At 35.6% G+C, this 15678-nt stretch overlaps 1 protein-coding gene across 3 annotated transcripts in view; it reads right to left on the bottom strand.

Annotated features, from left to right (window-relative positions):
• Window positions 1–15678, bottom strand: part of Prkn (parkin RBR E3 ubiquitin protein ligase) — a 1339037-nt gene that overhangs the window by 661542 nt on the left and 661817 nt on the right. For all 3 annotated transcript variants that reach the window (XM_033763332.1, XM_033763333.1, XM_033763334.1), the window contains one exon: window positions 7056–7139. In XM_033763332.1, coding sequence (XP_033619223.1) covers window positions 7056–7139 — 84 coding nt within the window. The remainder of the gene's footprint in view (window positions 1–7055; window positions 7140–15678) is intronic.

Below are 15678 nucleotides of genomic sequence, written 5' to 3'. Positions count from 1 at the left end.
GGGAGGGTGGGGACAAGGGGAAAAAATGAGAACCAAGACCTGGCATGTAAAGGTACAAGATCCCAGTAGTAGATGTAACTGTACTGTCTACCTAGAATGTACCAATAAATTAAATTAAATTTTAAAAATTGACAACTTGTCACACTACGGTATGTATTTTCATGTTAACAAAAATTTTGATTTTTTACTCAAATCTGTAGAAGGTTAATTTCACTTAAGAATCTATCTTCCAATTTTGACCTCAACAATCCAAACATGAAACTTTCTCTTATGATGTGCTCAAAACTTGGTTTTGAAATAAGCTGTCCTTAGGTCATTTTTGAAAAATGCTGTAACAGCTTTATACTTTGTCACCTGAATTGCATGTCAGACCACAGAAAACATTTTGTCATGCTTAGACACCATTCAATCATAATGTGAGTTGAACTTCAAAGCTTTCACAATTCAATTTTATTTAGAATTAAGGAAATATGAGTGTAAAGAACAGTGTAAGGACAGGGCAAAAATTTATCTCAAACTACAGCTCAGAACAAAAGGGAAGGGACTGTGACATTCCTGCTTCACCTGTTTTCAGCCTACGCTCTCAGCACCCTCTACCAGCTGACATCAGTGGAGTTGTATCTTTGTTCCAGTGTTGGTCACTACATATGCTGATGAGCTTAGGCAACAAAAGAATATGGAGCCCACAGCTACTACTGTACAAGTAGAAACTGTCATTTGTGACTGTCTCAAGAGATCTCTGGCCAACTCAAGATCCACCCATCCTCGAAGACAAAACAAAATTAAGCTTCACTATTATGAGATTTCTGAAAAATTAAGAACATGTTGTATAGGAAACTATCCTGAGATATCCTGAGGCTCATTTTGTGAGATTCTAATGAATATATGAAAGAACAATGGAAACAACCAAAACAAACATAGATCTTTTGAGAATAGTAATTTGATCAAACTAGAACATTAGTGAGAAAACTTTCTGAATATAAAATATGCAAATGACTTATAAATAAAAATTGTTCAGTATTGAGGGACTCTTATTTACTATTCATCTTGGTTTAGTCAGCATGTCCCAAGAAGATGAAGTCAGAGATACAGAGTATGAATATTAACATTTCTTCAAACTCATATTCCAGTTGATATACACTATGCTCAACAGGGGAAAAAAATGCTAGTAATAATTACAGATTGAGTAAGATGAAAACTCTGTATTTATTAAACAGAGTTTAGTAATTATGTGACTTATTATAGTTCAGGGAATAGTTTTAAGTATCTAGTTTCATTTCAAATAAATCTTAGAGGGCCGGGGATTTAGCTCAACGGTTTGGTGGCCTGCCTCGAAAGCACAAGGACCAGTGTTCGATCACTGGTACCACAAAAAATAAAAAAATAAAAAAATAAATAAAATAAATCTTAGATCTATGTTAAGAGGTCCTACTTGACTGTTTCTGATAAGAAAATATATTTGATGTAAAAGAATTTAAATATAATCAGAATTAAGTAATCTAAACCAGAAAATATATAATTTTATCAAGGATTTCAGGTGATTTTTCTTTTGGAAAACATAAAATACGGTGTAGTTATATTACAGGCTATTAAGTACTAAAGCCAACATCCCTCAACAACAATTTTTAAAGTGATTGTCGTCATTTATTTTTGAAGAGATAATTTAAATTTCCTTTTTCATTTGAAGAAGTCTCCCCCATTCTAAACCCTTCTGTCCATGTGTCTGATGTGGAGAAAGGCAATGTTCTCACAGATGGTAGAGAAGGACCTTATTACCACAAAAGTACCACTGAAGTAAAAGGTGTTTGCAGGGGAGGGTTTAATAATAGGCTTCTCATATTTAGGGCTTATAGTTTGGAATTTAGAAATTATGCTCACACCTTAAGAGCTTTGGGTTTGGCTTATCCTGTGTTGTACAAGAAGGATAAATACATGCTTTCCCAACACAGATACTACTGTAACTGTTTAAAGTAGTATAAGTGACACAAAATGAAGGCTTTCATAGAAAATTTAAAGTCTTGGGCCATATTCCAAGTTGAATTAATTTCACTAATGGAAAAAATCATAATTTATTTTGTTTCCTTTTGATCTCAAGCATATACTCTTTGAGCCAACTAGATTTTTTTTTTATTATTTTATTTTTGTTTTTTTTGAGACAGGGTCTCACTCTGTAGTTGAGACTGACCTGGAACTGTGAATTTGAGACTGGTTTGAAATGCACAGCAATCCTCCTGCCTCAGCCTCCTGAGTGCTGGTATTAAGTGTGCGCCACCATGCCCAGCTAGTTTTTTTTTTTTTTTTTAATGAAAATGTAAGTTGCCTTTCAGTACTGCTGCTGTACTCCTTCCTAAAATATAGTAATTAATGTAAGATTGAACTAGGTTCAGATTTGTCTTATCTAAGGTGTAGTTAGGGTCAGATTTATATTTTTAACTCTTAAAAATCCAAGATTATTTAAAGTGATCTAGGGCCAGGGATTTACCTCAGCAGCTCAGCACCTGCTACGCAAGCTCAAGGTCCTGAGTTTGATCCCAGGTATAGAAATATAAAATGAATAATTAATGTGATCTACTTAGACTGTACTTAAGTATGTAAATATTAATTAAGAATAAATTAAGTAGTTTCCTCTTCTGAAAGTTAAGTATATGGATAGACATTAAAGTTTTTAATAAGACAATATATAGTGCCCAAAATTAATAATATCCTGCATAAGAAATAAACACCATACATTGATTTTATAAAATGCAGGAGTCAAGATTTACATTCAGCTACCTTGTGAATGCACTTTGTACATTTTCACTCCAGAAAAATGATTTCAAGAGAAAGAGGGAAGAAAATAAATTTCCCATGCTGAATACTCAACTTCTTCTAGCCACTAACATAGTTATTTAAAAGTAGGTACACTACCAATTCCTTCATTTAACAAATAATTTTTTAGTGTTCATTATGTGTGGGATAAAAATATTTGGATATCACATTTTTCCTAAAATATTTTAAAATAATTTTCTCTCTGTTCTTTTATAAAGTATGTGTTTATGGTCCTAAGTCTGTTTAAATATTAATTTAGAGTCATCCCTAAACATTTGACAGGGTGTTTATTGTTTTTGGTCCCATATGTCCACTTGGGACTTTTTATTGACTCAAGAGATACAAGTTACCATATTTTATTAATGATATTTTAATCCCTTAATGTCCAAAACATGAGCAATTTTAGATATGTTTTATTTCCACAGAAAAAAGTGTGGGGGTACTGTCCTGAGTCCATTAGCTATGGCTGCATTGAGTCTCAGAATCCTTCCTGAGTCTTCCAAACTGGAGAAGCTCCCAGTTATAACACTCTCCCATCATGGTGGCAGTTTGTATATATAATTTGATAATTCTGACAATGCTTCTTTACTGCATTTTGAATCTATATAACTATCATCAGGCAATTTTTAAAGTAATTTATCTTCTTAGGTAATTAAAACTTTTATCAAAATCTAGAGCGTTTCTCTTTTAGTAATGCTGTTTCCCTTAAAGTCTACTTTATATGCATTTAAAATGGATTCACCAGCACTTTTAGTTAATACTTGCCTGAAATATAATTTTACATTTTAATTTCAATGCTTTTGTTCTCATATGCTTTAGGTGTATCTTTTGTAATCTGCACAAAGCTGAATTTTCTCCTTTTAATCCACCCTAAAAAACTTTGTCTTTTGAAACTTACTTATAGTGAATTTGCATTTCATTCCACTATTGATACATGTACTTTTTATTTCTACTGGTTTGGTGTGTGCTACATATTTATCACAATTTCATTTACCTATCTCTCTCCCCCACCCACCCCCTCTGTCTTCTCTGTACTAATTCGACATCCTGTAATTTATTTCAGTCCCTTGTATGGTTATCTGGACTATTTATTTTTTCTTTTTTATTGTTAGTATATCTGTGTGATTGATCATATAATAATTACATTTATATTGGGGAATTGGTAATACATGTATCATATCCCTATCATTTTTGCTGCCCTTTCTCCTCCTCCCCATTTTCCAGATCGCCTTCCTAATGTCTACAAAGTTTGCCTCTCTGTTTTATATCATTTCACTGTTATTTTGCTCTGTAAGTTATTTATATTTTGAGTTTCTCATAAAAGAGAAGCCATGTGATATTAAACTTTCTGTGTCTGATTTACTTCATTTAGAATTATGGTCTCAAGATGCATCTGTTTAAGTATAAATGGCTCAAATTTATCCTTTATGGTAATACTCCATTATGTACATATTATATTTTGGAGATAACATTTTCTCATTTACCAAGAGTGACAATAAGATAAGCAGGGATTGCTACCACTTTTCTCTCCATTGAGTCCACATATTTTGAGGCCTAACTTTGTGTAGGAGTCTGATTTCATGTTACACCTTGTATAGGCCCTAACTCCTAATGCTGTGTGTGTGTGTGTGTGTGTGTGTGTGTGTGTATCTGCCCTGTGAGGATCTGTCTTATATGCACTTTCCACCCTCAGTAATCAATGGTAGTGGTAGTCGAGGTAGCAACTGGCTGAGCTTATGCAGTTTCCTCTCTGAATTCAATTTTCCCTTCATTTTGGCAGTCCTTATACAGTTGCAATAAGGCTGCTTTTAAAATTTGCTTTTTTAATTTACCACAGTATTTTCTTATGATGCACATAGCAAGATTTAAAAACTATTATCAACTCACCATGTTGGAAATAGAATTGCAATATAACTTTATTCATACAAAATTGATAAGTAAGCTAAGTATTCAACAGGCAAAAAAAAAAAAAAATCATAATTTTCAATACCCATCCAAAAAAGTTTCCCTCTTCTGGATGATTTAAAGATAAATTCTTAGAGATGCAGAATTGCTTATTCTGCCAAGAATAAATCCTGCCAATTATCGAGGAATATGAAAGGTAGTCAGACATTCAACTACTAAAGTAGAGTTTTCAAAGGACCGCACCTTACTCTGATGAAGTGAAGACCATGATGATATTACATATACCAAAGGATAGATAGATGAATGGTTATATGTATGCACAGATATATACAAACATATGGATATGCTTAATTACATGCGAATATATGTTTTATGTATATTATAATGTATATATTTGTATAAGGCATACATATGAAATTATACTTAAGAAATATGCCCTATAAAGTATGCACACTTGAATTTTATCCATTTGAAACTTGCATGACAGTATTGTACTTTGATATCTGTGAGTGACACACGTCATTATTTTTCTTCGGGATTTTTTCTTCAGCATGTACATTAATAAGCATTTGTTCATGGTTTCTAGTCTGAGTTTGGTAAAGAATGCTTGTTTGACTGCTACCTACTGCTATATTGGTATCCTTGTAATTATCTAGGAGATTGGCAAGAGAAGCCTCCTCTAATGATTCTAGCTCAAACACTATACCTGTTGCTATTGACAGACTTTGTTACACAGAGAAGATATGAACTGCCAGGTGGCTGTGACAGTTTGCGAACTAACACTGACATTTGTGTTGGAACCATAACAGTATTTACAGTTCAGGAGACATATACAGTCAGAGCATGGCGATACAAAGATATTTGAAGTAAAAACAATAATAATATATAATGATAAGCATGACCATAATAATAAAATGATTTTTAAAATAACTTCAGAGCTTAGGATCTCTTTCAGGAAACATCTGTTCTATGTGAAACATATGGCATATGCTTGCAGAGAGAAGCAGGTTACCCAGAACAGAAGCGATAATGCAGTTATATAACTGCCCATCCATACTACATATTTTAGCAGTCTCCTGTGTCAGGAAACTACATAGGAAGATAAGAGATTAAGCAAAAGAGGAGTGCTTGAATAATATGGAATATAAATATAAAATATAGCATCAGGAAACAGATTAATGTTATATAATTCTTGTTTTTCTTTTCTAGACAGTTAATTTGCATTTCCTTTCTTATGTTCTTTATTTTCCATGTATACCCCTTTGTCAGGAGTCTAAATTGGCATATTTCAACATAGTCACATAGGATACTATGAAATATATATTTGATGTCTCAGAATATAGCTCCTAAAATCTTTGGAATCTTCAAATTGGTAAATGTCTTTTTTAGGCTAATAAGTTGAGTGGTAGCTGGCAGCCCCCAGGTAGTTTAAAGAAGGGTTGGTTACCAAAAGACTAAGGCAGAGGTAGCAGAAGGTCCGGATTTTCAACCCCATCTCCAACTTCCAAGGAAGGGAGAGGGGCTGAAGCTTAAGTTGACGATCAAGTGCCAATGATATAATTAATTATTCCTGTGCAGTAAAAAGTCTACAAAAATCCAAAGGGGGAGGATTCAGATAGAAGGGTTTCTGGATAGCTGGACAGTGGCATGCCTGTAATATGGAAATTCCACCCTTAGCCCCCTGCCATAGACATCCTTTCATTTCATCATAATATCATTTGTAACATTCTTTATAATAAACTACTACATGGTAAATAATAGTTTTCCTGAGTCTAGTGAAATGCTCTATCAAGTTACTGGAATCCAGGGTAGGGAGGCTTTGGGGAAAACTCCAATTTATAGCTAGTTGATCAGAAGCACAGGTAACACAATATGGGTCTAGCAGTCAGCATATGAAAAAACTGTGCAGTTTGGGGGACTGAGCCCTCTATGGAATGTGCTGCTGCTCAAGGTAGACAGGATCATAATGGAATTGGAGGGCACCCACCCAGCTGGGGTCCACTGCTCCAGAACTGAATGCTTGCTGGTGGGGGAAATTCACACACCTTTTGATATCATAGAAATCTATCCTGTTTTGTGAGATTGGAAGGAAGAAATGGGGCCAGTTTTTTACACAACACCAAATGTGGGAAGGGAAGTCCATTAGAAAAGTGACTTGGAAGCCATGATATGAAGTAAGTTTTGGCGAATATATTAGCACATTTGGATATTACATCACCTCTATTGGATATTATTAGGTAGAAGAAAAATCAGTTGTCATTTTTATATTTAATGTCTTTGTTAACACTCCGGTTATATTATTTTTTTTGTATTAAAATGAATTAATTTGACAAAGCACTCACTGCTGTGGTCCCAGGGCAGCCTGGAGATTGGCATTCACCACTTATCTGATTTGGAATCAAGACATCTTCCCAGCAAGATGGACCCTTTGAAGAAAAAACAATAACATCCTTAGTACACAACTTGTAAAGCCTTTCCATTTATATTATTAGAGAGTAGTTAAATAAATATGCAGTCCAATATGTTCAGGATGTAGTCCACAGATCCCAAAGGCCCTCTACAGATGCTTCTGGGGGCCCTGATAAGTCAAACTGTCATCATAAATATATAAGACCTTATTTAGCATTTGGCTTCAAATATGTTCATCAGCCCTTCCTACACTTCTTCCAGATTACTGTTTACAAGTTGCCATAGCAGGATGACCAGCCCTGATCTCAGCCAATCCTCTGCATCACATTGGCCATCTTTCATTTTTTTCACAGCAGTTATTACTACTAGATAAGTGGCAAAGTGACAAATCAGTGTACTTGTGCAAGCAAAGACTTAATCTATTCTATTCAGCATCTAGAGAGGGGTCTGGCACATGGAATGTACTTGACAACCTCTCCTGGTAAACAAAGAAATAAAATTTTAAACAGCAAGAGTTTTCAATTAAATAAAAAAGAACACGTAAACTGAAATATTAATATTAACCAATGCATTACTTTTGGAAAGCAAGCCAGTGTTATATATACAAAAATATACAATTTGTATTTTGGGGGTAGTAGTCTCACTACTGATAAGTGTTTAAAATTTAAGTAAATGCTTTTCCTAAATTTATTACAATTGTAGTAGGAGATTCTCTAATGAAAATACATACGTATATTACACTCATAAGCCTCCATGTGTCAGTGTGGAGTATGTATAGTCATCCCTGGAGATTATGTTGCTGCTCACCTGGTGACAAGCCTCCTATTTATCCCAAGGAACAGTTAGAACTATGCTTAAAAAGTAGCAATGTTAGCCCAGCACAGAAGTGCACATGCTTGTAATCACTGCACTTTGGAAGGCTGAAGGGTGAGGATCAAGCCCATCCAGGACAGCTTCGTGATTTAGTGAAATCCTATATCAAATGAAAAATAAAAATACAAAGCTCAGAAAAAAGGCTCTACAATTCCCAGTTGTGCAACAAAACTGACAATTTGTAAACCTTTCCTCAAGGAGAATGGAAAAGATCAGTGGTTGAAATTTCACACTTTTCTAGAAATGTGAAGTAGGATGCAGCAGAGGACAAGCCTGTGATTCTGTAAAGCCACACTGGACTGAGGTCTAAAGAAAAGAGAAAAAATAATAGAAGAGGCAGAGTTGATCTGGAACCACCAAAACTTCACAAATAGATCTTAAAATCTGGGCAGGGGTAAAGGGAAAAAATGAGAACCAAGACCTGTCATGTAAAGGTACAAGATCCCAATAACGGATGTAACTGTACTGTATACCTAAAAAGTACCAATAAACTCAATTAAAAAAAATCTCGGGAGAGAAAGGTCAGATTGCTGATGTGAAAACAAAAAACAAAAATAGAATTTGTACTAATCCCTTCAAAGTTCAGAGAGTACTTCATGTAATCTAATTATCAGTTAAATGGGAGAACAGTAAAATGTACTTTGGGAATGCACAACAAGTTGGAAGTGGGTTCAAAATCAAGGACAGTGATATCTTTAGAACAGTCAAATCTGGGGCAGTGATGGCCCTACAATTTGTAACTCTAGAAGAGACCCAGGAAGGGCTGAGGGAAGAGATGAGAAGTTGTCTTTGTAACTGCAACAGATGGAGGAGAAAAGACAGGTGGAACATCCAGCAAAGCTGGTTTGAGGCCAGTGACTGGCATGAGGCAGAAAAAGTGGCAATGGCTGAAGCATTCTGACTATGACACATTTGGACCGAGCCAGAGGTTCAAGATGCAGAAGCTAAACTGGTCATCAGGAGCCAGTACAAGGACCATCCCCACTTCAGGAATCAGCCCAGGTAGCTCAGCCACTTAGCACCAGAAGCTAGTGAAAATATTGGAGAAGACTTTCAAGGAGCCAGGAATATTTCCTCAGGTCTGTATGCATGAACCTTGCAGTCCTTCACCAGCACACATATAACACACATATACATGTGTGCTTACATATGCATGCGCATATATACACAAGTACATATACATACACTACACACACACACACACACACACACATATACACTAGAGAAAAGCATAGAAAAATGGTAAATGTGGAAGGCTGAGTTCTACATGAAACTGAGCCATTCTATAGAAACAATTTAATCCAGACCTCAAAGGAAACCAGAATCTGAATTCACAGATCATCAGCCCCCAAACCACTGATACAGCAAGCCTAAGGCTGCTGTTATTAGAAATAATTGCTTTCCAACTTGGCCACTGGCTAGTCTTTGGGAAGTTGGATTTCAGAAGTGTCCCCACCACTTCCTTACTGTGTGGGTGGTATGCAGAGCCTTAAGCTGTTTGAACAAACTACATGATTCGTGCCTAACACCTTCCTCTCTTGGAGTCTGGAATTTTAATGAGCACTGGGCAGAAATGCCTACACAAACAGCCCCAACTAAAATCCTGTTCTATGATTGCCTAGTGAGTGTCCCTAGCAGACACTTCTCACTGTGATTATAACTTGTTGTGGGAGGAATAAATGTCACCTGTGAGAACCTTAGAAAGAGTCCCTTGCCACGTCCCTGCATACTTTTTCTTATGCAGATTTTGCTTTACTGCAACTCTGATATGTGGATGACTACACACCCAGTCCTGTTAATCTTTCCAATGAATTTCCAAGTCTGCAAGTGTGCGTCAGTCTTGAAAGCTCATGACACAATGGCACACAGTTACTTAGGAAGGGAATGTTCACCCACCCTCACAGAAGGGAAAGGGCTCATTAAGACAACATCAGTCACACAGGATAAGAGGGTCATTTCCTTTGTTCATCCCACTGTAGTCATGATCACACTCACTTGATTTTCAGCCTGAAAGTTACACTAGTTAAAAAAATTTTAATGATGGTTCTGAAAACAAAGGTATGTTACTCTGCTCGGACAATGTAAAAGTAAAACATAAGTACTAAGAATGGTAGCCTGTGCCTATAAACACAGCAATCCAGGGAGGCTCAGGTTGGAGAATTACAACTTTCAGCCTAGTTTGCAGAGGCCCTAGGTGTAATTCCTACCACTACAGAAAAAATATGGGGAGGGAGGTGGCGTGCGGAGAGGAAGAGAGAGGAAGGAGCAGGAGGAGGAAGGGAGGGGAGGCAGGGGAAGAGAAAAGAGGGGAGAGGGGAGGGGCAGAGAACGGAGGGGAGAGGAGAGGAAAAGATGGGAAGGCCGAAGTGGAGCTCGGGAGAAAAGGGCCAAGGCAGGGATTGACATCTTTACATTATAAACAGCTATTTCTATTACAAAACCATCTACATGTCTGATTGTTATAAATGTGCATATATTAATTTGGTAAAAATTTCAGATATCTTGAAATAAAAGTGGTGGAGCAATGAAACTTAGAACTGTAGTCACATTCATCAGCTTCAGCTCTGTACTTCAGATAAATTCAATGACGAAAAACGCAGCCAAAATTTAGTCATATAACCCTACTTCAGCACTTTTATGAAGACATGGAGAGTACATCTTGCATATTTGGTCTGTTAAAATTCTATTGTGGTATGTGCAGTGGTCAATCAGATTTACATCATTCTTGGACAATTAATAAAATATTAAGAGTCCAATCTGAAGACTATCTCTGGCAACATTACACAGATCATAATAAACATTTGGGTTACAACTGTGACCTTTGGCTAACCCAACTAATTTAATGTATCTTGGTTTAGCCTCAGTGTTTCAGGTTATCCTTTAAAAATATTCAAAGTCTAGTTTAGCTTCTTGTGACTTTTCTCTCTTCATTCTCCAAAAACCACTAATAGCCACATCAGGAGCAACATCTCATGTTTCCTCTGTCCAAGGACCATAGTCATCTCTGCTAAGGGAACAAGGTTATCTCTGGCCAGACAACTGTGCTGGACTGTGGCTTTCATGCTCTGGCTGGTGGTGATTCACATGAGCACCAGCAGTTAGGAGGATCAGAAAATTGGCCCAAGTTTTAAGAAAAACCATTTTACTGTAATTAGCCATGAAGCAAATGGGATAGTAGGGTTCTCCTTAGCAACACAGAAGTTTCTTCGGAAATACAGCACACTCAGTGGAGAAAGAAAAGTACAACATGGTAAAGGCTGGAAAGCAACACTAATGATCAAAGGCAGAAGGAGTTAGCTTCAGTTTACTGGTCACGATAAGATTTCTTGTCTCAAGAAATAGAAAGTTTAGAAGTTTATGAGCTTTTCTGTGAACATCATAGATAATTCATTTTCATATCTTATTTTTTGTAACAATTCCCATAATAAATACCATAATTATTACCCATAATAAATTACCCATAATAAATAAGGTGGATATCCTAGTTTTAGTGTCCCAACAGCAATTAAAACTTTTATGCAACAATTCCTATGTATCATCTATAAGTTAGTAAATGATCTGACAAATCCTTATGTTTTACAGAGAAATTAGAAAAAGCTCATTCATAACTTTCTTTTTGCTCTCAAACTGTAATATAATGATATAAGCAACAAAATTAGAATAATTTTGAATATGTGAATTTAGCATAATGACATATGTTACTTTATCCATACTACTCACATTCTCTGCTTGTCTAAAAAATAGAAACAAAGGTCTTAATGAATACATGCCATTACAAGCAGATTTAACTTTACTCCTTTCTAATTTTAGAAAATATAAAAATTTAACTGACTGATCATTGCCTTCTATGTTTCAACAACTGATGGTTAAAGCATTTATAATTAATAGCTTTTGTTCAGGAGTAAGAAAGGTCTTGAGATTCAAATATTAAAATGACGGCAGATGAAATGTGGCTAGAAGGAGTTATGGATTATAACATGTCAACAAAAGAATCAAAAGCTATTTAATCTCTCAGATCTAGAGAATTGCTAAAGATAACTAAAAAGAAAAGGTTAGACAAAGCCAGGTGCAGTGGCGCACAACTTTAATCCCAACACTTGGGAGGCTGAGGCAGGAGGATTGCTGTGAGTTCAAGACCAGCCTGGGCTACATAGTGAGTTCCAGGTCAGTCTCAACTACACAGTGAGACCTTGTTTCAAAAAACCGAAAAAAAAAGAAAGAAAGAAAGAAAGAAAGAAAGAAAGAAAGAAAGAAAGAAAGAAAGAAAGAAAGAAAGAAAGAAAGAAAAGAAAAGGTTAGACAGAACCATGTAAAATATATGCCTTAGTGAAGAATCATTTGACTACTTTTTGGAAAACTATCCTTTTGCCTAGTAATGGTCATAATGAACAAAACTACAGAAATTACTTTAGCAACTTCAGTAGTTTGGATTTTTAAATGTCCCCCAGAGGCCCAAGTGTCTCTAGTTTGATGGTATTAGAAGTGGTGAACACCTTAAGAGGTGGGGCTTAGTGGAATATCTTTAGACCATTAAAGAAATGCTCATGAGAGCTATTGTTGGAACCCACTCCTCACTCTTTAATTTTTTTTTTCTCATTCTTGACCATGAGGTGAATGTACTTCTGCCATGCTGTGCCACCACAGGCCCAAAGCCATGTCCAGGCAATAGATCATGGACTGAAATGCTCAATATTATAAGCCAAAGTAAATCTTTTTGTGTGTAAGTTTATTTATCTCAGGTATTCATTATAATAACAGAAAGTTGACTAACACAGCTGTAGCAGAGGTGAGCAGTCTAAGGCCAGGGGATCAAATTCCACCTAGTGCCTGTTTTTATCTTCTTAAATAATTCTGCAAACATTTAAAGGCATATAAGAGCTTTACTTAACTTAAGAGACTAAAGGGACTAACTTAGGGAACTGTAACTTTAGGGACTAAAATAATTTTGAAGTTCGTAGTTGGAACATAACAAAACAATAGCAAAACTGTCTTTACTAGAACTATACTCAAAAGACACTAGTCCTTTCTTCATATATTTTTAACTCTATCTGCTAGGATGAGCAGAAGAAGAAACTTTCTTTGAAATAAATAAATCTGCCCATTTTTATATGCTCTTGAATTGGTGTCATTTACACATTCCACTCAGTGTTCCTCACTGGAAAAAAATGAGTTAAAGACCTCCTTCACATAGTGGTCATGAACATTAAATGAAACATCACACTTCAATAAATATAGGGTACGAAACCTGGAACACAGTGACTACAAATGGGTTACCGTTGCATGTGTTACTTCTCATTTTTCAAAATAGAACTTCCTGGACAAGGTTATTTTAAGTTTCCTAAATTCCTGGGCAATAAGAGACCATTACAAGGGACTCAGCCCACTGGATGTTTTTATTCTTCCTTTTCTGCAATTTCCCTATTACCTAACTGCTCTCAAGGATTATGGCACTTCTAGAGCATCCTGCATATAACTCTGATAAAGCAGAAATCTCCATATGTCAAACAATACATATTATTCTGCATATCTTCCTCTGTTTAATTTGAAGATCTTGTGGTTTGGACAAAGCTAAGCACATTACTGTGATTATAGCAAATGCAATCATTAAACAGTAACTAGCGAAAATAATAACCATTTCAACTAAAATCTACTCACCAAATAGTCATTGAATATCTCTTAAATCTTGAGAATACAGTTAAAAAGAATATTTTTATTATAGATTTCATGGAGTAGCTTCAAAATCTGCTATTATACTGATCTAAGCACCCCCACTCAAAGAGATTAAAACCTTTTCAATGCATATACCAAATACTGGCAAGATATAAAGCAACGGTAACACATACACATACACTGCTGGCACAAATATAAACTGGAACTGTTGCTTCAGATAACTACTAGGCACTTAAAAAAAAAGCAAACATAGAGCTTACAAAAGATGTTCTGTCCCTAGTCACCCACAATAAATTAAAATAGGCCCATACAAAAATTAAATACAAATATTCATGACTATTTTATTTATAATGGCCCTAAACTGGAAATCACTCAGAATATTAATGCATAAGCAAAATACGGTGTTGGTGGAATTAATTTCTATGTGACTGTAAATCTGAGTTCCTCATTTTTGCTGCCTATTGATTGGAGGCTTCTTGCAGCTGCTTACCACATGAGCATCTGCAGCTTGGAAAACTGAATTCATCACGTTGGTAAGAAGGCTATCTACTCCCACTTGCTACTGCACTGTATTCTTTTATGAGATCAAGGGAAGAGCTAGATAAATAATCCAGAGAGTAATAGAAACTCCATCACTTTTGCTGTTTGTTTGTTTGTTTGTATTTTTAAAGAGGAAGGGATTTCACAAAAGCATGGATACTAGACTGTGGGAGGTGGTTGATATACCCAATTTAAATGCAAAGGAATTGAAATTGTTCCAAGTATATTATCAGACCATAGTGCAATTAAACTGGAGATAAACAGCATAAGGATTTGTAAAAATTTCACAAACCTATGAAAATTGAATAACACTGTCCCAAACAATAAAAGACTTTGTTTCCACTCTTTTTCTTTTTTCTTATTTTTCTTTTCCCTTCTTACCTTTCCCCTACCCCTCCACTTCCCCTATACCTTTAGACCTTTTTTCCTATTATACAATATCAATTATACATTTCGATTCTTTTTTTTTTGGTTTTGTTTTGTTTTGTTTGTTTTTTGAGACAGGGTCTCACTATGTAGTTGAGACTGAACTGGAATTCATTATGTAGCTCAGGTTGGTCTCGAACTCACAGTGATCCTCCTGCCTCAGCCTCCTGAGTGCTGGGATTACAGGTGTGCACCACCACACCCGGCTCCACAGCAGAAATTAAAGAAGAAATGCCAATACAACATACAGGAATCTATGGGATACAATGAAAGCAGTTTTATGTGGGAAATTCATAGCAGCGAATGTCCACGAGGAAAACAGTGAGCTCAAATAAACAATCTAATTGTCACTTTTAAGCTCCTAGAAAAAGAAGAGCAAGACAAACCCAAAGCACACACAAGGGAGGAAATTATAATGATCAGAGAAGAAATCAATGCAATGGAGACTAACAGAGGGATACAAAAAAAATCAATTAATCAAATAGTTGGTTTTTCAAAAGAATAAAAACAACAAATCCTTAGTCAACCTTATAAAAAAAAAGGAAAGAAAAGGCTCAAATGCATGCAATTAGAAATAAAAAAGGTGAAGACAAAACAGATCCAGCAGAAATCCAGAGGATCATCAAATCTACTTTGAGAAGCTGTACTCTAATAAAATGAACACAGAGGAATGGGACAGACTTCTACATACATATGAATTACCAAAGTTGAATGAAAAAGATATAAAAATTTTAAACACCCCAGTCATACCAATTACCTTCTGTGATATTGAAAATGTAACTAAAAATTTATCAACAAAGAAAAGTCCAGGTCCTGATGGATTCACTGCTGAATTCTTCCAGAAATTCAGAGAACTCTTGCCACAACTCTTTAAACTTTTCAATGAAACTGAATGGGAAGCAATACTTCCAAATTCATTTCCTGAAGCAAGAATAACTTTGATTATAAAAGCAGAGAGAGACCCAACCAAGAAAGAGAACTACAGGCCAATCTCCCTAATGAACATAGATGCAAAAATCCTCAATAAAATAGTGGCTAACAGAATAC

This window comes from Fukomys damarensis, unplaced genomic scaffold (genome assembly GCF_012274545.1).
Source record: "Fukomys damarensis isolate Sample0158 unplaced genomic scaffold, DMR_v1.0_HiC HiC_scaffold_14, whole genome shotgun sequence".
Taxonomy (NCBI): Eukaryota; Metazoa; Chordata; class Mammalia; order Rodentia; family Bathyergidae; genus Fukomys; species Fukomys damarensis.
The sequence above is the reverse complement of the archived record's forward strand: the minus strand, read 5'-3'. Positions and strand labels throughout refer to the sequence as shown.